Genomic DNA, 22,043 nt, shown 5'->3' with positions numbered 1-22,043 from the left:
GTTTGGGTTTTTATTTGTCTACTTTAATAATAATTGTAATTTATCTATTTACAACAGTGTGACACAGATGAGAATTCTTTCATACATATTTCTTTATTTATCAATTCCCATTCGGATGCGTGTTATACAATTATAGTTATTACAGCATAATGAAACAAGCGTTGTTAAATGATATGAATATAAGTCATGCCTTTGTGCAAACAGTATGAGCTTTTTTGCCTATTATGGCATTTTTCCAGCTCCCAGCATTGCAACAATTCTAAAGAAAAGGATAGGTGCAGTGTGTAAACAGCATGTAAACTCTGTCAGACGTTACCTCCATAGCAGAAGAGGCCAAACCCAACATTCCGGTATCCATCTGCGTTCCCTCCGTGTGAGAACAGTTCTGCCCTTCCATGGCAGAGGAAGCAGAGAAAAACAGCATCAGGTCACAGTCAGGAACATGCTGACTAACCTTTATGTCTTGAGTGCCATGTCCTAGACACAAACAGAAAACAAATGATCAGACAGAAAGCAAAACAGAAACACGGCAGTGGTTTAATTGGACTGCTCATGTGGCTTAGGGTGTAGACATTTTTAGTATCCTCTTGTTTTCTTGAGCAGTGAGTGGTAGTATTCTATGTGCAGCCGTGGCCAAAAGTTTTAAGAATGACAAATATTAAGTCTGCTGCTTCAGTGTTTCTGCATATTTTTGTCATATGTTACTACGGAATACTGAAGTGTAATTACGAGCATTTCAGGTAGCAGGTTTATGCAAAGAGTCAATATTTGCTGTGTTGAGCCTTCTTTGTCAAGATCCCTGCAATTCGCCCTAGCATGCTGTCAATCAACTCCGTAGCCACATTTTGACAGATGCAGACCATTCTCGCATAATCAATGAATCAATCAGAATTTATGAATTTTTGTTTGTCCACCCGTCTCTTAAAAATAACCAAGTTCTGAAGGAGTTTCCTGGCCATTGACCCAAAATTTCTATGTTTTGTTCCCTGAACCACTTACTTGTAGTTATCACTTCTGCCTTATGCTGAAAAGGCATTGGTTGGCACCAAATTGTTATTGTATGGTTGGGAAAGGAGGATGTTCAGAGGATGTTTTGGAACATTCTTTATTCATGACTGGAAAACAATTTCTTATGCAAAAATTGTGAGTGAGCACTCACCCATGGCTGAGAATCAACCACACACATGAATGGCCTAAGGATGCTGTATTGTTGGCATGACACAGGATTGACGGTAACGTTCACCTTTTCTTCTCAGGACAAGCTTTTTTTCTGGATGTCCCAAACAATCGGAAAGGAAATTCATCTGAGAAAATGTCTTCAGCAGTTCAATCCTTGTACGTTTTTATTTTCTTTTCTGGCAAGAAATGGCTTCTTTGCTGCCCTTCGTAAAATGTATGGAGGTGAGTGCTGCTATCATTCCTGTCATGCCAACCATAAAACATCCTAGGAGCATGTATTGTCAAGAAAAAATGCATTAAATACCTTGCTTACTAAAGGTGAGTTTATATTAAGTTTATATTGGCAGGATTTTTGACAGATAACAGAGTATTCGGGTTATCATTTAGACATTAATACTTCTAAACCATTACTATATTTTTAAGAATTTAATGAAGATACATGAATTTCAGACCCATTATTAGGATATTTATGACACATATACTGTTATATGCACTAACAACTGTGCAACTGTGTAAAGTATATGAAATGTTAGAAATGTTAAAGCCGAAACATTTGTAAATATCAAATTACCTAGAAAAAAGGCCCAATGTAAAGTCAATAAGAATTAATGAAAGAGAAGTAAGGGGTAAGAAGCAAGGGTGTTCCTCCAAGCAAACCACAGAAAAAAAAGTAAGGGTAAAGGTTGAGCAGAAGGTTTCTTTGTAGAGGTCTGCTTTGTCACGTGACAGTTCTTAGGCATGCTGCCCAGGGGCTATATAGCAGAGCCCATGAAGGTTAGGCCCCGACAATAAGTCAATAAGACAAAAGTGTGTGAGACTGCATTTCCTTTAACATTATTGCACTTGATTTGTTTGTGTAAGGTATTAATAAAATGTGAGACTCAAGGATGAATGAATGTAATAGGAAACATTATGTTATGTTTCCTAATACAGTATTTGATGTCAACATCATTTCACTTACACAATTTGTTTGAACTGGAGAACATTTTCCTTTAATAAGGTGAGGGGAGACATGTAAAATCCCCCCAAAAGAGAAAAAGACAAAACCATGGTGCTATTGAGCAAGTCAGGGAACAAAGTGAAAAGGAAAACCTCCCTAATATGATGCAAGGTTTGTGATATGAAAATTGTGTATATCTTGCTAGCATTTGAATTTTAACTTTTAAAAAAAAGGATAAAAAATCTCCATAACATATTCTAATATGCTCTTTCATGATTCAGTTCACCACACCATAACTGTTGCGATATTCTTGCTCTTTTTTATGGCTTCATATCACAAAGTGCACGGGTGCTGTGTTCCAGCCCCTGGAGCCCCCATCACAAGACTAAACACAAATCTACAAAGAGCTCATCATGCCTTCATCAAGCTTCAGACGGTCTGAGGGCACAATCATGTTTCTGCTCGCTCCATATGCTGCCTGACACTTCCCAGATGCTGTAGTGGTTAACACATCACACTAACCAGGTGTCCATCTTTCCCAGGCCCATCTCCTAGGACGATCAATCGGCTAGTGATCGTTATTGGGCTGCAAAATGACCTCTTCCTGTAAAGCACCATTATCATTACAAGAAAACCTATTAAGCAAATACAAAAAAGGACCAAAATTATGACAACCTTAAAAAAAGATGACATAAACAGTCATACTAAGGGACCTGCTATGTTCAAAGATACCTAAAATCTGATTTTATTTGAATACATGTGTTTCAAAATATAATTGAAAGGTAACACAATTATTTCCCTTCAAACTTAAAAAGCTAATTGAAAAACACAAGAATTCTATCCATCCCATCTCGTTTAGTGGTAACTTGACAATCTGAGGTTAAAATTGAGTCGGGGGAACATACCTCTAAAACACGATGTTCCTGAGCTGCCGTAAGTCGCCTACACTCCTGTAATTACTCACAGTGTTTTATAGTCAAAGCTAATGGTTTAAATTCACTGAAAATTTTAAATGGTCATGTAGTACACTAGCTGACTAAATCACAGACCTGACAGCAGCACGGCCATAGAACGACTGTACAACCTAATACAGAGCCACATGCATGATAATATGGAGGCAATTTCCATTTTTTGAAAAATTTTGAAAAAATTTTAACAATACTTGTAGACATAGGACACCTAAGGATGTGAATATGAATATGAATAACTTATTCTACAAAATTTAATTCTTTAAAAATCTATGTTCTGCTCTTATTTGGGAATCGTTATTTTTTTCACAAATGAGGAGTAACTGCACTCAGCTGCAATCTATACTTTATTACTTATACAATTAACATCTCAGACACTCAATTAGCAACTTTGTAAATATTGTAAATTTTACAGCTAAATTTTTCTATATTTTCATAATTTTCTCTCGATTTGCATTTTATTTCTTTAACTGAGTTCTAATATATATATGGTGGAACCTCGAATTGCAAGTAACGCATTTTTTTTTGCGAGTGTTCCACAAGACAAACAAAGATTTTTAATAAACTTTTACTTGAAAAATGAGCAAGTCTTGGTTTACAAGTACCGAGTATCATGTAGCAAGCATGCCCTTCTTGTTTTGGCGCCAAGCGTCACGTGATCAAAACTGTTTTTCTCTCTCTTGCGCTGCAGAATTGTGGGTGATCGTCTCCCCTGCTGGGTCTTAGTGTGTGACTCTCACTGGTATAATCAACATCTGTGCACGTGTGTACTGTTTAATATTACGCTGTGACCATGTGTGTGCCCGTAAAACAAATTTTAATTTGTGTTTGTAAGCGCGTGTGTACAGTGCGCGTGTACTGTTTCTTATAACACACGTGTGTACGTGCAAAAAAAAGTCTCATTAGAGAGGGTAAAAATCCATTTTATCCCTCTCAGTTTGAGCCGTTACAGTCGTTATGTGTGTGTGCACATAATTTGACACCGTGCCCCTTCACACACACTCTCGCCTTTATTATTATTTACATTGTATTTTATTTGTTACTAAAGCTCTGCAAATAATGCATGATCTTGGGTTATTTTGATGTGTTATAATGTTGGCATTCCCTTTAAATATAGACTCTAAATTACAATAGTTATATTTTAAATTTAGGAGAAATATTGTCGGAAGTTCACAAAAAAATAAACAAAATGGCTCATCTCACCAATACATGCAGCTGTAAGAAATTATTAGGCAAGCATTTCACTGCATATAATACTGTGTATAGTTGTGGTTTTGACAAACGAAATTCTTATTTTAATTTAATTTTACCTAAGAAAAATAAATAAAATACTTTTAAAATGCAGCATCAAATATGTTGCATCAAATCAGATCAGAAATATTGGGACTGGGTTAAGAACCCTTCAACACATTATCAAAACCTGGAAGGATAGTGCTGAGTTTTTAACTGTGTGGAAAGAATGTGAAAAAATGCTTTAATTTTCTAGGGACTATATAGATTGGACTTTGGAGCAATGGAAAAAGGTCATGTCATCTGATGAGTTCAGATTTATAATATTCCAAAGCAATGATGCACAGTGCCCTCTGTACAAGCCTCTGTAAGCAAGGTTACGGGGTTGCTTCAGTTGATCAGGTCTAGGCTCAGCAACGTTATGTGGCAATTAAATGAAGTCAGCTGATGACCTGCTATGTTCCAGGACTCAAATTGTGAAAGAGTGTTTTTGGAAGCATGAGAAATCATTTGCACACATGACCTAGTCAACTCATTGTGTGCTGTAATCAAAGCACTATATATATTTTATATATATATATATTTTTTTATATACTATATATATTTTATATAATATATATATATATATATATATATATATATATATATATATATTTTTTTTTTTTTTTTTTTTTTTGCATTTATGCAAGATTTAGTGAAGACATAGCCCCAGGAAAGTACTGATAAAACTGAGCAGTCAGTGCCAGAAGGAATCAAGGAATTAAGGTTAAGTGCGGTTTATTGTCTATTTATTTTACTACATTTCTATGTATTTTCTAAATATTTTAATTGTTTTTATATTACAACACAGTATATGGTGCCCTATCTTTAATGTTGAGAGTTCATTAGAAAAAGAATGACATATTGTCTTAAAAAAGTTTCTATAACTTCCTATAAATGAAATTACTAACAAAATTCTAATGTTTTAAAATCAATCCTTTATAGAAGCTGTTAAATGTTCCAGAGAGAACTGATTATTTTGTCATTGGAGGGGTTCATACCAGGACAGAGGACTCTCTTCCCCCTATTGGACTTTTGCTTATGTAAGTGGATGTATTTGGTGGCTTAGAGTTTTCACTGAAATGTTAAAGAAGATTATTCTATGACCTAAGCGTAACTGACTCCCTGACTGACTCACAGCTCCTATTTCACATGTGTCTGATCCTCTCAGATCTTTATCTGCCCAACACCTTTAGTCTTCAAAGGGTAAAAACACAGTATAAGTTGCTGAAAAACCCACAGAACTGCCACATATACCAGCGCAAGTTACACATTTGTGGTTGTACAAACAAGCACAACATGTTTCTGCAGTTTCAAGATAAAGGCTCCAAGTTTTAGAAGCCCATGCTTTGTCTTTTCCTTAATTTAGAGTATGTATATATCAGGGGTTTTCCACCATAAATTCCACTTAACTTGATTCAGTTTAGCCCAGACTCGTATTTTGTTATTTTTGCAAACATTGTGAGCAACGGAAGAATATGGAAGTCATCCAGCGTGACTCTGTTAATCTCCTCTGTTAAAGCCCAGACCTCATGAGGACAGTTGGCCACAGCAAGGGAAATGGCACTCTTTCATGAAAAGAGTGAGAGAGGGCAAATGATCCATGTTGATTACACTATTTCATTTGTTGTAGGTTCAGTGAATCCAGTCATCTTGATTCATTGTTAGATGTTTCTGGTTGTGATATTTTATAAACAGTTTTTGTTCCTTCCAAATCTGGGTTAAGAAATAGGTCTCTGGTCCACTTCGTCTAGAGCTCACTTTAAGTGAACTAATTTTTAAGCCTGAGATATATAAACAACAAACTACCCCTAGGACTGGGTGTAATATAGGCTGATTTAAGGCAGCAAACATTTCCCACAAACCTAATATTACATTTGGGAAGTTATTACAACTTTGGAAGCTGAAGATTTTCACTTTCCCACAAACATAACAGATGCAAATGTAATAGCAACTGCTATGGGATTATTAGATTAAAAGTTGTTATTATTACATAAAAAGTTTATATTGGCAAGCATTACAAAGTCTTTTCCCCATTTAAAAAGTGCTCATGCTAGACATCTAACGAGAATAACTCATGAGAATGCAAAATTATTTTTGTATATCAGCATGCAGTTTTAACAAAAGTATGGTCGGGCCTAATTTCTAAATATATTAAATTAAAATTACAATTTATTAAATTAAATGTCAATATGTGGGCATAACCATTGTCTATGTTATTGGTCTGCACAAACCAACAAAAAACAAATAAGTAGATTTGAAATGACTGGAACTGCAACTGGAACTTGAAGTAAATTACTTCAGCACATCATCAAATACTGAAAGGATAGTGCTGAACCTTCAACTTGTGCTCGGAAAAAATCATGAATGGAGATCATTTAAACACTTGGTTGGTGAAATCAACAGTGAAAACCATAGCTATGTTTAATAGTGAAAGTAAGAACATTTCCATACAGGCACAATGTAATGAGAACTCACAGGATTGAGGCTCACTAAATGACTTCAGTCAGCTACCTGAGCTAATAAAATATGCATGTAGGTATAAAACTGGAGCTTGCTAGTTAGCCAAAGAATCTACTGTGACGATACCTGCTGTGTGCAATCCCTGAGAAATTACCATAAGGGCTTAAGTGATAGAAGAATATACTGTATATTGAATGAGGATCATATACTGTAGCTATGATAGGGAGACACACATACACATCTTAAGTACTACTGAGTACAGAGTACTTTTAAAAGATACTATTAAAAGGACTGTCATATGTGATGAGGTACAATGAAATCAATTACATGTAATGCAAAAAACAATAAGCTTTAGGGGTGTAATGATAAAACAGTTTCCATTGATTCAATTCAAACAGCAATGAGAGAAGTAAATCAAACAGCAAACAAAAACGAATTTAAATTATATAGAAGTTCATTTGTTGTGTTTGTTGTACTGACCGCCTGGCACTTAAAGAGTCCTTTTCTCACATCTCATCATATTAAGTTAACTACCACACCGTATCGGTTTTAGATTCACTGGCATCATTAAATATCTAATCATTGCTTTATGACTTTCATTGTAATACAGTACATCATAGCAGAATCAGTGATATTGCCAGATATTGAATTTGTATGGAAATTTTTAACTTGTACCATGTTGTGTAAAAAGCTTGAGGTTAACACCCCAATTGCACACTTCCCTTTAAATATTTCCGAACAATTCCGAAACATGCAGTGGTTTTAAGTTTGCTCTTTTGGCAGTATTTTAAGTTAAAATGTACTAGAATTAGATGGCAATCACAAATTTTGATTTATATAAATGAAGTATATTCATAAAATGTACCTTTTTTATTAAATGAAAACAACATCTCAAAATGTAGACTGTTTATACCATGTTGAAATTATAATAATATATGCACAACTGAACTAAATACTGCATATCTAAGTACCTTAACTGTATAATTTGTAAAAGGTTATTTATTTAAATATTTTTTAAATATTTAATTTATTCATTTTGATTAATCTATTAACGTTTACTTACTTTCCTACCACACACAAATTTTTCCACGTGTATAACTACACTACATTTTCCCTTGCTACCTGAAACACTGCTGAAAATATTCAAGTTCATGACTATGTTACTAAGAACATGAGCAGAAGCCTGTTTCTGTAATTATCTAGAATTTCCACACACTCTGTAAATTGAAACATTTTTAACATACTGTAGCTGTGCTTTCTTTAGAGCATTCATTCTCTGATTATGACTGTAATTTGACACTTTACTCTGTCTGGGTGGGTATATTCTCCATTATTGAGCTATGAGCAGCAAATTTGATGCCAGTGAGTCACAATGAACCTTCCTCGTGGTATAGGGTGGAGCTGCCTTGTTAAATGATGCTGTCTGATAGAACATTTCTGAAAAATAAGACAAAAAGCAGTTGCCAGCACAACAGATTACTGACCAAACGTAGAAGCACAGCATCTGTTTGTCTGTTGAATTTTTAATTCTTTTGCTTTTTCATTGCTTTTTGCACTTGTTTTCTGACACGCTCAGCCCACTAACGGCTTCCTCCTGACCACAGCATGACGCTGCATTTTGGGTTGGATAAACCAAACATGCTTTGCCAGATCCTGCAGTCCAGCTAAAGGCAACAGAGCCAGCACTTGAACCATAGCTTCTACAAGCTGATAATTACAGACTGAGGAGCCACAATTGCATTTAAAATGCAGCAAACAATGCCAAAAATTGTTAGACCTTCCAGGAAAGGCCTGAGAAAGGTTCAGCTGGAGCAATCCAAACCAGCATGACTTAAAAGAAAAAAAAATTAAAAACATGGCTAAGAAGAAATACGAGAAATGCAAGTATTCTGTGGTATAATAAAGCCCCAGTATGTAACAATTTGTGATTTGATTTAGTTAAGGTGTTTTTTTTTTACTTAAGGCTCATTAAGACTAACACTTACTGCTTGTTTGACCCCAAAATCATAGGTGTAGACACTGATACTAACAAATAATTGACTGCATAAAGATTTACTATCATCAGTATTTTAAAAAAGGTTTCAGAGAAACTTAACAAGTATAAATAAATAAATATATTTTTTTATTTCTCTTTATGTGCATTCCTTATTTGTTCAAAGGGTTATGGCCAGTTTGCTACTGTTTACAAGTTTACACTGCTTAGAATTAATAATAAATGGAAAAAGTTACGCTTATTTTAACCTCACTTTAACAAAATAATACTGCACCATGACTTCAAAACTGAGACAAGTACAGATCTGTGACTTTTGTGCACCATTACACCCCTACTAAATGTTTACATTGTTTGAGTGAGCTGATTTAAATGTTAACAAGCTGTTGGAATTAAAAAGTAATTGTTAAAACAGTATAAAATGAATCAAATGCAAATGTGAAACAATGTTTGGTGTGTGTGTTTATGTGTGTGTGTTTGTAATGTTGATATTTTGAGGATGGGAAGTAGGCTTCTTGACAAATCTTGACAAAAGGTGTTTGACAAATTCAGTGAATAAAAATATAGAAGCTAACCTATTAAGTTAAAATAACTTGTTTGGGTGAGTCAAGAGAATGCTTAAACTGGCCTCACAATGTGTGAAGTGTCCTGTAAAATCATAAGCTGGTCAGCTCTGCAAGTGGTAAACAACTAAACACAAATATGAAACAATGTGAGCAGGTCATGGGAAAACTGGGGGTGGACAAAAGCATTACTGACTCTGAGGCCTTTGTTTTTTAGCTGATAATAATAGATGATAACAATAATAATAAAAATCTCTTCACATAAATGCATGTTGTTTCATAGTCTCTCTTATAATATCTTATTTTGTCATAAAAGTTAAACTGATTGATTTTTAACATGTACGGTAATTTCTCTTATTGATTTTAAATTCAAAACTTTCCCTGAATTTCCAAATGTTTTGAAGCACACAGGTAAATGGTGATAACTAAAAAATTGTCCATTTCCTTGCTGAAACTCAAGCCTCTGGTGTGACTGTATGACCTGTGACATTAGCCGCCTCTTCCAGTTCTAAGCTATTTGTGCTCTGGTTCGGGTTTAGAGTGGTTGCAGTGCCGAGGTGTGAGATCTGTAACCTTTCACTTCAGCCACAAAAATGTATATTTATATATATTTATCTATACCTTTCCTGAGTTGTACTTTAATTTCAGCCTGCCCACATGTAGCGCATTCCTCTAGTGTAGTGTTTAGTGTTTTACAAAGAAAATGGTCACTACTTTCTAAAAAAAAAAAAAAAAGGAAACTAAATAGAACATAAAGTTGGACCACAGCGTACTTTTGCCTTATTATTTTATTTATTATTTTTTGTTAAGAAAAACTCATAACCACTCTACTAGTGCACTCAGGTATTGTATCAATTAAGATTAAAATTTTGTGAGACTTTTCATCCAAACCAACAAAAGAAAAGTTACATCAGAGTAATTTTAAGTAATTAATAAGTAATACAGATATGACTTTTCAATAATAAAAAAAAAACTATAAGCAAAAGTTTTTAAGTTTTAAAAGTTTACCTTATTCAAGGGGTGTGCTTGAGTTTAAATACCTGAGCATACACCAACAAAATTTTTTATATAAAAAATAAGAAACTTACTGTTATGTTACTGTAAAAATTTTAAATCTAATGTCTAATCCAGTCGTATTAAATTGGGTAAGTGTCCTGAAACATTTCATGTTTTTCGGTTAAAGGAGAGCAGAGGCCGCAATCGTGTTTTCTGTTGACTCATGCTTCCACAGTTCAACTCTCAAGGACTTAGTTTACGTAGATAAACACAGCACAAGTTCAAGTAAAATCCTCTTTTAATGCATTTCTGTGCTGAAGCTTTCACCAGCCAAAAATATTCAAGTCGAGCCACAGAACTTTTTAAATATGTCTGCCAACAACATCACCACAAAAAGTTAAATATTAAACAGGACATCTTCAGTCGCATTTAAAGGAAAAAACATACAATAAATAAAAAAAGGGTAGGCGGCACAGTTGCGTAGTGGTTAGCACTGTGGCCTCGCACCTCCAAGGTTCGATTCCCACCTCTAGTCTTTGTGCGTGGAGTTTGCATTTTCTACCCGTGCTGGGTGGGTTTCCTCCAGGTACTTCCACAGTCCAAAATCAAACAGATTATTATGATAATATGTGGTGTACCGAAATTGCCAGTAGGGTGTGAGCAAATGTGTGTGCTTGTGTGCCCTTTGATGGATTAGAACCCCGCCCAGGGTGTACTCCGAGTTCCCTGTAAAGGATGCTCGGTAAAGGGAATAAATGACAGCCTTCATAATGAAAAATTAAAGCTGAGGTACACTACACAAATTTAGACAGAATTTTGTACTGGAATCAAGTCCGACTTAGGCTGCACCAGTCAGCATAAGATGAGGGCAGCTGGCGTGGCAAGTTGGCACAAAACTCTGTATGAGGAGATCAAAATCAAACCGCCAAATGTGTGAACAGATTAGACTAAGAAGAGACTCCTACTGACATGCATCGCAGCATATCAAAGGTCTCATTTTTCACAGCTGATGCGGAACGCTGTCAGAAAGTGTACAGCGGTCACCATCCCGATCGAGGAATGCACTCTGTCAATAGTCCACTTAACACAGACAAGGCAGGATCATGGTGGAATACAGGAAATAGAGCGAAATATGTCTTCAATCAAATTATTTTATTCCATTTTGTTCCTCCTCAGCACAAATGGTGGCTTACTATCAATTTGTTTGTTTTGTTAATTCTTTCTTTTCTTCTCGAAAGTTCAATATTGCTCTTGTAGGAGTTTTTATGAGAGTTTGTTGTGTTCAGTTGGCCTCAGTTGGAGTGACGATTCGTGAGGCCTACGATCCGTCATCTGGCATAGACGTTAAGTGTACTGTATGATAAACCATTTTTGAATCATTATTAAAAAAATGCTGTGGAAGTCAGGTTATACAAGAATACAGGTTTGTGTATTCACCCAAGACCCCAAGAAAGTGTTCCCCTAGAACATTTTTGGAAGAGAATGACAAAGAGTTTGTACGTACACATTACATTTTTGATTATTTAGTTCTCATGCAACACAAGACTTTTGGTTGATAATTTGCATGTAATGGTCAAATAAATTGTTGACGGTCTTTAGCTGCAAACTGATCCGTTCTGTTCACAGTTTACCAAGTAATGAGCAAGTTCAAAGAAAAACACTCTTTTAGCTTGTTCATGCACAACACAGTTCCTGTGCTTGTTTTTTTTTTTTTTTTTTACCAGGGCTGTCAGAAATTAATCAGATTAAAACGTAGAGGAAACACAGAGAGAGAGAGAGAGATTCACCTGACGGAGACTTCTAAATGCAAATAATTATCTTAATAAGTGTATGTTGAACAAGATTAGATTTTTAAAAAATAGCCTGTCATGTACTGTAGGCATGGCTGGGGATCTCACTGGCATGGCGACCAGGTTTATCAGAATCTTTTAGAATTATGAAAGTGATGTAGTGTATCCGTAGTTTAGGACGAAGGTTAATCTGTGCCTTTTTTTGCCACTGTTCTGTAGATGTCATCTCCAAAATGGCAAAAGTAATGCAACAATCTGCATTTGTGCTGATGACAACTAAGAACTGATATATTTTCAGTTTAACAAATTAAAAACTATCAATCTCGTTTTAGGAAAGCACACTGTAACAGATGACCTGAAGAGGTGGTGTAAAGAAAACTCATCATATTTTATACAAAGCTGTATTCTTTTGTTCCCCGAATCACACACTTAGCTCTATAAGGAATGAATCAATTTTGGGATTGCAATAATGCATTTTTGGTCTCCGTAAATAACCAGCCACCACAAATAATGCACTCTTGACAGTAGTACAGCTGCTGCAATGAAATCAATAGGGCAATAAATTCAAATGCTCTGAAGTATAAATAACACAAAGGGATCAAGCCATCAAATGTTGAGTGATATAATGAATCATCCGATGTGAGTTTGTGAATAATGGAGCGAAATAGTGGAAAATAAAATTAATAAAATTGGGAAAAATAGAATTAAGTAAAAAAAAAAACTTTCATCTTGCTATTTAATGTTTTATTTAATACTTCATGGACATGGTTCCAGTACACTACTTCAGTTGGTCAAGCAGCATTCCACGAGTGCTATTTCCTATAACTGCACTGGGGTGCTACTGGGTGTATCATTGCCAAAAAAAAAATCACCATTTCATTTCATTTCATAATTTGCAAGGGATAATAAAAATTTTACTTTGGAGCAATGGAAAAAGGTCATGTGGTCTGATGAGTTCTGTTGACCCTATTCCAGAGTGATGTGCGTGTCAGGGTAGGAAGGGAAGCACATGAAGCGATGCACCCATCATGGCTGCCACTGTATAAGTTTCTGGAAACATTATTATGGTCTGGGCTTGCTTCAGTTGATTAGGTCTTGACTCAGTAACGATATGTGGCCATAAAATGAAATCAGCTGATGACGTGAATGTACTGAACGACCAAGCTATCCCATTAATACAGATTTTATTCTTTGATGACACAGTCATATTCCAGGACTCAAATTGTAAAAGAATGGTTCTGGAAGCGTGAGGAATCATTTTCACACATGAACCACATTGTGCACTCTAATTAAAGCTAACAGTTATTGTATGGAATCTTAGAGTATACATCTTTTTTTTTTGACTGTCAGTCACAGCACACGTATCGTCCGCAGAGCTGAGGAGAGAGCAGCTGCATGCCAATACCCACATTCAAACCCACATTTCCGTAAAGAAAACACTTCTGATAACCATGACATCTTAAATAACACTTTGTCTCTTTAATAATTTGTTTCACATTGCCTTTGTGTTTTTTTTAACCCTTAGGTGAGCTGCAAAGCTAATTTGTTTCTAACACAATGCTGAATTATTAATCACTCTCTATCCCCTAAATGAAGGCACTACCTAGTATGTTGAACAAGTGATTGCACACTGCACATAGAAATTAACATAATTAATATTTTAAAGTAGAAATGTAAAGAGAAACTTATGAGATTTACGGAACTGTCCACCACGCCATAGTTTAGTCCCCTGACCTTTTAGACCTTTAAATACCGGTAAGAATTTAAAAATACTTTCACCCCTGTTAATTACACTAACTGTCAGTCACTATCTGTCAGTGACCAGTTCTGCGGTCGCGGTTAGTTAGTTCTACCAAGTGCAGATGTGTTGATGGAGCAAAATAACTGGTTAAATAATCCAACAAATCATAATCTGTTGGCAATAAATACGGTTTATGTAAGTGTTGTATTTAAGCAATATCACACTTAAGGTTGTGCTTGATATCGGCATTTTCACAGCTGTGACGATTTTCAGCACAACAGCACACCCTCATGTGCAGATTTGCTTAATTACCTAGTAACTACCAACTGTTATGTAACTATGTTGCAGATCATAACAAATGCACATAATTCTGTAAGTAGAGCATATGAATAGGAAGCTGCAACTGCTCAGCTGTATGGATTTGATGGGATTCAACTGTTTTCCATGACAGTCTGGGGAATGGGACATGGACCAGTTGTGTGGACACCAAGGACAGGATATTTCAACTTGCTGTTTGCACAATAGTAGCACACTTAATGTATAGATTATTTAAGTAAGGAATAAAACACAACAGGGTGCAATAGCATAAAAGAAAATAATAAATCAGCAATGTAGTGCTGTGTCCCTTGATACAAATCCTAAAATCTGTGCATGTCCCGAAATGGTTTACAACATTTAAACCCCAGCAAATTGCCCACACTAAGTATTATTTGTTTATTAAAGAATGATACATCACATGTATCAGTGATAGTTATGTGTCATGTTGAACAATGTTCACAAGTTCCTGTTTTCAATTATATTATAAGAGTTATAAAGAGGCACTCCCCCATAAAATAAAATCAAAAAAGGTCTTTGGCATACTATCTAAAACTGCAAGTGCTTCTGTTCTCAACACTTTCCTATGTATTTTAAGAAACCAGCTCAGAGGAATCGTGCTGAGTCTGACCAAAGATGTGATTTAACATTATTAAACAGGTCAGCTTTGATTATAGGGTGTCTTTCTGATTTTAGGACATGCAAGAGGAGCAATAAAACACACAAGAAACACTCAAGGTAACTATAACAGTACTAGATCTAGTAAAAGTAACAAGACCACTAAGTCATGTTAATAGTAAAAGTTAGTTTTTGTATACACCAACACTGATCACCAACTATACACCAGCAAACTGGTGACAGAATGATGGTTGTGCCCTGCAACCCACAGCATCGGAAGGATTCGCTGCCAACATTATTGTGCCAGACACCACAGCACACCCCCAGAGGCCCTGTGGAGCCATACGCCAAGGGGCCAGAGCCACTACGTGGCACAAGGGAAACACAAAACCTGGGTGCTCTTAATGTTAATAGTTTTAATGTCATGGTTGACTGGTATATACACCTATGTTACTTACTAAAATATGGCATGCAACTTTAAAATATTTCATTTGTGATCATTGAAAACCCCAAGAATATAAGCTCTTGATTTACATTGTTTTTCTTTGAAAATGCAAATTTTAAAAAACTACTCTACCAACACTTTTGCTTTCTAAAAAGTGATTCTCCCCCCCCCCCCCTCTTTATTTGTTGATAGGGTTGACATTTCTCTGAGACTGCCCACACACTGACCAACCTGTATAATCCAATAGGAAGAAAAAGTTAGGTGGCAGAGAATTCTTACATCAAACTGGAATCACGCATTATGTACCAGCTGAAAGCTTCTCGGTTATTCTATAAATTATCCAAGGCATGCCGTCACTATGAAGTTACATAATAACAGGAAATATCTCTGTAAAGTCTGCGTCCCTACAGGACTTCTCCTGAAGTGTCTGGGTTGTGTGTATTTTTCTGTAGAACCTCTGTAGAAATCTTCTTCCTCCTAATGAATTTCAAGAGTAAAAATGTGAGGCGGAGGAGTTCAGACCCAGAACAGTAGTGTGTGGTTTGGGGCAGCTTGAGGACATGCAGGTTTCCATTATCCTACAGCACATCCCAAAGATGTGAATCACCAAACGGTCTCTCTCTCTCTCTCTCTCTGTCTCTCTCTCACACACACACACACACACACACACACACACACTTCTCATTTAGAGTGGTTCCACGGTCAGACTGAAACTAACTGGAGGAAAAACACAAAAGACTCTATCTAGATTATCAGTTATTACACTTGATGATGGTTTTATTACAGATTTGTTAATAGATCGAGTGTGATTGAGAAACATGAGTAGTTTCGGTTTGCTTACAGTTAGGACCCGACTCGGCCATTTTAATAAGCACTTAGTACTTTTAATAAGATGTTTTAACAGGAAGTTTTTGTGTTCAGGTTTTAAAGAGACGCTGCTTTTATATGAGCTGATAAGGAACATTTCACACACAATAGGTTTTCTCGTTATTCGGTAACAGTACACACACACACGGACACACACACACGGACACACAGAGTTACACACAGTTACAGTTCAGAGTCTGAGTATTTGAACAAAGACGAGAAAGAAAGAAAAAGTCGTTTGTCAGTTACAAGTAACCTAATTAACTAAGTAACTTACCTTTAGATAGTCACGCTTTCCCCAGAACTTTCAGTAATGAACAGCCAAGACATAAAATTAATTCCTTTCTTGTTGAGAGTAAATATTTTAAAAGTCTAACTCAGTTAACTTAGCGAAGACTCGAACTTCCGTCATCAGGCTATAGAGATCGCGACTCAGCTGTTCGGCCCTGTTCTTCTTTCCCCACTCATAAGTCCCACCTCCTGAGTTACAATTGGTCACCGCGCGCCCCAAAACCATCAACTGTCCAATCACCGATCGGTCTGTGTGACGACCTTGAACAAATGGCCAGAATACGGGCGGAGAAAAGAATGTTTAACAACCACCAAGGAAAGAAAGTTTATTTCTGATAAAGATAAAAGACGTAGAGCCGAGGTTTTAGCTTAGTTTTAACAAAACTAAAAAAACAAAAAAACAGTTTTTGCGTTTACAGTATAAAGTTACCCGAAATAGTCAGCGCTCGAAAAATAAATGTTATTTAGTGTGTATAGAGCGCCATCTACAGGAAATAAAACGAAAAGAACAGAATGCCATGAGTACAACAATAGGAATTATAGGTTAAAATTAGAATTAAAAATAGGATACCGTTAAAAAAAAAGTAAATCAACACGAGAAAATAAAATAACGTTTGAAATATGAGGAAACTAATCATGTAAAAAAAAAAAAATCGGGTGAAAACAGAACCAACCAACCAACCAAACAAACAAACAAACCAAAACACAACAAATCAGTATTCACAGCAACAGCAGGACACGTGTCTAAAACAACAAACAAACAAACAAACAAACAAACAAACAAACAAACAAACGTATAATTAATAATAAATTTAATAAGTTGATGTAATTTCTGGAAACGTGTCCATTATTCATTCTTGGTAAATATTACAACTTAGGTGTCAGTAATACCCAGTCACCACTGTTTATTTGCATAACTATGAGTTATTATTTAACAATATTGTAAAATAAATAAATTATTGTAATTTATCACAATATTTATTTAACAATATTGTAAAATAATTGTGTGTGTGTGTGTGTGCTGTGACTGTGAACAAAGATGACCTTTGGTATGTGATTTCAATCAATGTGTTTTAAAATAGCATAGAGAATTTTACAATAGCAGAATGATAACGAAGCTAAATAAAGTTCAATGTTTTATTGAGTAGCTCTACTCAATAGTGTATTGTGACGCGGTTATTATTTGATGTTGTTTTCACTTTCTGACACAAGAGGGCGACATATAAACTCGTAAAGATTTATCCTCCTCAAGCATTATTGACAACAGCAACAACAACAATATCTTGCTCTAATGTGCTTAACTGACATCAAAAATCAACACCCACCTAGGTGTTACTGAAACTGGACAAAAGTATTAAATAAAAGATAAAGTATATCTACAAAACCCTAGGATTATTAACATAAATCAATATTTGTTAATTGCGGTCATTGATTATGTGTTTACATGTCTTAACACAGGACTCTCATATGAGCAAGAATCCCAGTGATGTGACCTTTCACAGACAAAAAAGAGGGGACCATTAGAGCACATGGTTGGAACGAACATAGAGTTAGAAAGTAACCCCAAACCTCTGAGCGGTAGTATATACAAAATACCCTTTATTAAATAATAATAATATCCACTTTATTATTGCATGCATTTTCTATTTGAGAGCTAAAAGCTGGATAGTCTAACCCACAGTTTTTTTTTTTTTTTCTACAGTCCCAAATCAATGATACATTTCTCTATTTAGGAACCCGTCAAAGTCATTACATACATTAACTACGTATATTTTATTGTGTATATGTGGCAGGTTAAGGTTCCACCTATTTGCACCTAATTGGTCACTTAGTTTGTTGGTTGTCAACAAACAATATGGCCAGGCCCTGTTTGCCTCTTCGTTAGTGGTTGAGGTTTCTGGTGGTGTGATACAGGCATTGCAGTATTGTCATCAGAGTAAGATGGTACTCGGACAGGTAGGTAGAGTGAGGGTGCGAGGTCGGCAGCAGTGCCGTGTCTTGGGTGGTACCATAAAGATCGTAGCTGCTACCTGCTCTGAACGGTGGTCTGGGGGGCTGGTGTTGTTTGAGCCTTTAGAGTCAGGACGTCCAGCTGGCCTATTGGCCTCACCTGCCTTAGTGCCAGTGACTCTAGGACAGTCTATCTCACCGTTGTGAATGTTGGAACATTGGATGCAGTTTTCTACCCAAATACTCTGTTAGGCACCCTCCAGCGGGTGTATGCCACCAGCTTACTTGCAGGGGTGACTGAGGTAGGGGAGGTTTTGCTACAATAGGTTCCCAGGGTTGTGTGGTCGAATTGTCTTTGCCGGAGCGGATTGAAATTGTAGAGTTATCTGCTTTGGGGGCAGAGGAGCAAGATCATGTTAGGAACCTGTTACGGCAGTATCAGTCAGTGTTTTCGGCCCACGACAATGATTTGGGGTGAACTGATCTAATCTCCTCCTAAGTATGATGTGGTGAAAACGCATATTAACCAGCTGCTTAAAGCATTCGGGAGAGTTGCAGTCCTTAGGCGTCCCCTATTGTCCTTGTAAAGTAAAAGGATGGTAGCCTACGCATGTGCGTAGACTACAGTCAGTTGACCTCCAGGACCAGAAAAGATGCGTTCCCGCTGCATCTTATAGAGGAGACATAAGATGCACTGACAGGGCCCCCTGTTTTCCACTTAAGATTTGGCCAATGGATACAACCAGGTTTCTGTCACCGAGGGGGATAAACACAAAACTACGTTCTGTACTTTATTCGGGCTATTCGAATGGAATAGGATGCCGTTTGGCCTTTGTAATGCTCCAAGCACTTTCCAGCGTTTAATGGAGAGGTTGTTTGGGGACCAGCGGCATCAGTCTTTGTTGTTGTATTTGGATGATATTGTGGTGTTCTCCTCTTCAGTGACTCAACATCTGGAATGGTTGGAGGTGGTCTTGAGTAGATTGAAGCAGGAGGACCTTAAAGCGAAGCTGGAAAAGTGCACATTCTTTCAACAGCAGGTAAAGTACCTATGTGGTCTCCACTCAGGGAGTTGCCACTGATCCAAGCAAGGTGGAGGTGGTAGCCAATTGGGCCTGTCCAGGAAATGTTACAGATTTTACGCTCATTTTTAGGCTTTGCTAGTTACTACTGCCGTCTTGTGGAGGGATTTGCTAAGTTGGGACCCCCTCTACATAAGCTGGTAGCTGAGTGGGTTAAAAGTAGGCATAAGAGATGCTGGGACAACCTTTTGGCAGTGCTTGGACAGAGCAGTGTCAACGGAGTTTTGACACATTAAAGGAGGGGCTTATAACTTCATCTATTCTTGCATATGCTAACTTTTTATTGCCATTTATTTTGGAAGTAGATGCAAGTCATCAAGAGCAAGAGGGAAAGGAACGACCCATTACCTTTGCCAGTCGTAGTTTGATACGAGAGTAATCCTACCAATTACAGCTCGATGAAACTTGAATTTTTGGCTCTCAAGTGGGCAATGACAAAAAAGTTTCTGGAGTATTTGTTGGGGCATAAGTGTATTTTTACTGATAACAATCCCCTGAGTTACCTTGCGTCAGCCAAGCTACTCGCATGGTATGTATATTTTGTTTGGTAAGCGTGGAGTGTCGGCTAAACTGCCTAAATTGTAATTTGGTCATAGACCGGTCAGCCACATTCTATTGCCTGGGAGCTAACTGCTGCTTTGCCTGGTAGCTAACTGCTGCTTTGCCCAGGAGCTAACTGCTGTTTTGCCTGGGAGCTAGCTGCTGTTGTTAGCTGGGAGCTAACTGCTGCTTTGCCTGGGAGCTAACTGCTGTTATTAGCTGGGAGCTAACTGCTGTTAGCTGGTAGTTAACTGCTTGTCTGGGAGTCAACTGCTGTTGTTAGCTGGGAGCTAACTGATTGCCTGGGAGCTAACTGCTGTTGTTACAGTAGCTGGGAGCTAACTGATTGCCTGGGAGCTAACTGCTGTTATTAGCTGGGAGCTAACTGCTGTTAGCTGGTAGTTAACTGCTTGTCTGGGAGCTAACTGCTGTTGTTACAGTAGCTGGGAGCTAACTGATTGCCTGGGAGCTAACTGCTGTTGTTAGCTGGGAGCTTTGCTTGGGAGGTAACTGCTTCTATTAAAAGGGAGATAACCGCTTTGGTTCTAGAAACATTCTTTTGCTTTTCTCTTTTAAAACATCTATTAGTTTTGTATTTTGTGTTGGACTCCTTTTGTTTTGGGGTGTATGTGTGTACATGTTTAGATTTGAATTCCTTTTCTTTATTTTATTATTTGTTTATTGTTTTATTATAATGTTGGGTTTTGTAAATCGTTTTTCTTTTTTTTATAGTTTGTGTTTAAGTGTTTTGGGTTGTTTTCTTGTTTTTTTCCCTTTATTAATTGAGCTTTTTCCTTGTTTGCGTGTAAAGTGTGGTACTGATTTCGTTCAGAGTGACTGATCCTATCAGGGTGTCTGTGTTATCACTGAGAGAACTGTATAACATACTTTTGTGGTTACAGGAGCTGAGTGCCTGAGGCGGGATGTAGTCCTGGTGGCGGTCTCCGTTTCACATGTGTGTGTGCGCATGTAAGTGTCTCTACACAGGTGTAAGGAATGGTAAGGTGCTGTGAAGGCCTAGTTGTGCCCCTCCTTGCTGCTGTCATGCCTCAGCTGTTGTACGTTGAGTTACTTTTTGGGATATCTCAGTCATTCTTGTATGACGTTTATGATGATTGCATGTTATACAGTATGTTACAGTAAAATCGTTTTTTTTTTTTTTTATGTCTTGTAATAAAATTTTATTTGTTTTTATATCTGAATAAACCTGTGCTGTTTCTAAGAACCAATATTCTCGAAATATTCCCTGGTGAAATTCCAGGGTGGTGTAATCGTTAGGTAGCACTTCTTTAAACCCTTTAAACAGCTTTAACTGAAAGTGGCCTTACAGAGGAACGAATCACAGTCAGAGGAAGAGAACCATTGGCATCCTGACTCACCTTCATTGGAGAAAAGTAAAAGGAAAATAGTAAATGATTATACCTTTCTGCTGGTTTTATCACTGCAAATCAAAAAACAGTGTGTTCCTTAGATAGCAGACTTCAATTCCAGTATAAATTACTTTTTGGGAAGGCTCACAAAAGTCATCTGCTGTGGTACATAACTAAACATTAATCCTTTGCTAGGATGGAGGAATCAATAATCCCTATCTTACCTGTTAGGTAGGTGAGCTAAACCAATATCTCCTGAGGATTACTGAAGCATATCTCAAGCAGAATGAATGGAAGAAAACGGCACTATCAAGCAGTATATCGCCATTGTGGCTCTTCCATGTTCCACTGTGTATCAGTAAAGGCCCTCCATCAGATGCCAGCATACAGACAGTTTATAAGATCTGCTCTAGCAAACCAACCATGAAATTGTTTACAGGCACACAAATCTGTTGCTCTATCACACCTTTCTTGGTTCATACACGGCAGCTTATGTTTTCTACATTTTTTTTGTATTTGATGAAAAAGATTTATGTTCAAATGATGAAATATACACAGTCAGCCAAAAGAAAACATACACAAAGAAATATAGTATAATGTATATTATATTACTACAATATTGGTAATATTACCATATTATTACCATAATATTATCATATATATTAC

The 22,043-nt window shown here is 36.7% G+C and overlaps 1 protein-coding gene across 1 annotated transcript in view; it reads right to left on the bottom strand.

The window, feature by feature from the left end:
- The window catches only part of si:ch73-63e15.2 (protein strawberry notch homolog 2), a 55,049-nt gene extending 38,467 nt beyond the window's left edge, over positions 1 to 16,582 (bottom strand). The window contains exons 1-2 of the mRNA XM_053512688.1: positions 16,422 to 16,582; positions 317 to 477 (exon numbers count right to left, since the gene is read on the bottom strand). Of these exons, the coding sequence (XP_053368663.1) occupies positions 317 to 424 (108 nt within the window). The 5' untranslated portion in view covers positions 425 to 477; positions 16,422 to 16,582. The remainder of the gene's footprint in view (positions 1 to 316; positions 478 to 16,421) is intronic.
- Between the last annotated feature and the right edge of the window lie 5,461 nt (positions 16,583 to 22,043).

The sequence above is a fragment of the Clarias gariepinus genome, chromosome 15 (genome assembly GCF_024256425.1).
Source record: "Clarias gariepinus isolate MV-2021 ecotype Netherlands chromosome 15, CGAR_prim_01v2, whole genome shotgun sequence".
NCBI classification, from domain to species: Eukaryota; Metazoa; Chordata; class Actinopteri; order Siluriformes; family Clariidae; genus Clarias; species Clarias gariepinus.
The sequence above is the reverse complement of the archived record's forward strand: the minus strand, read 5'-3'. Positions and strand labels throughout refer to the sequence as shown.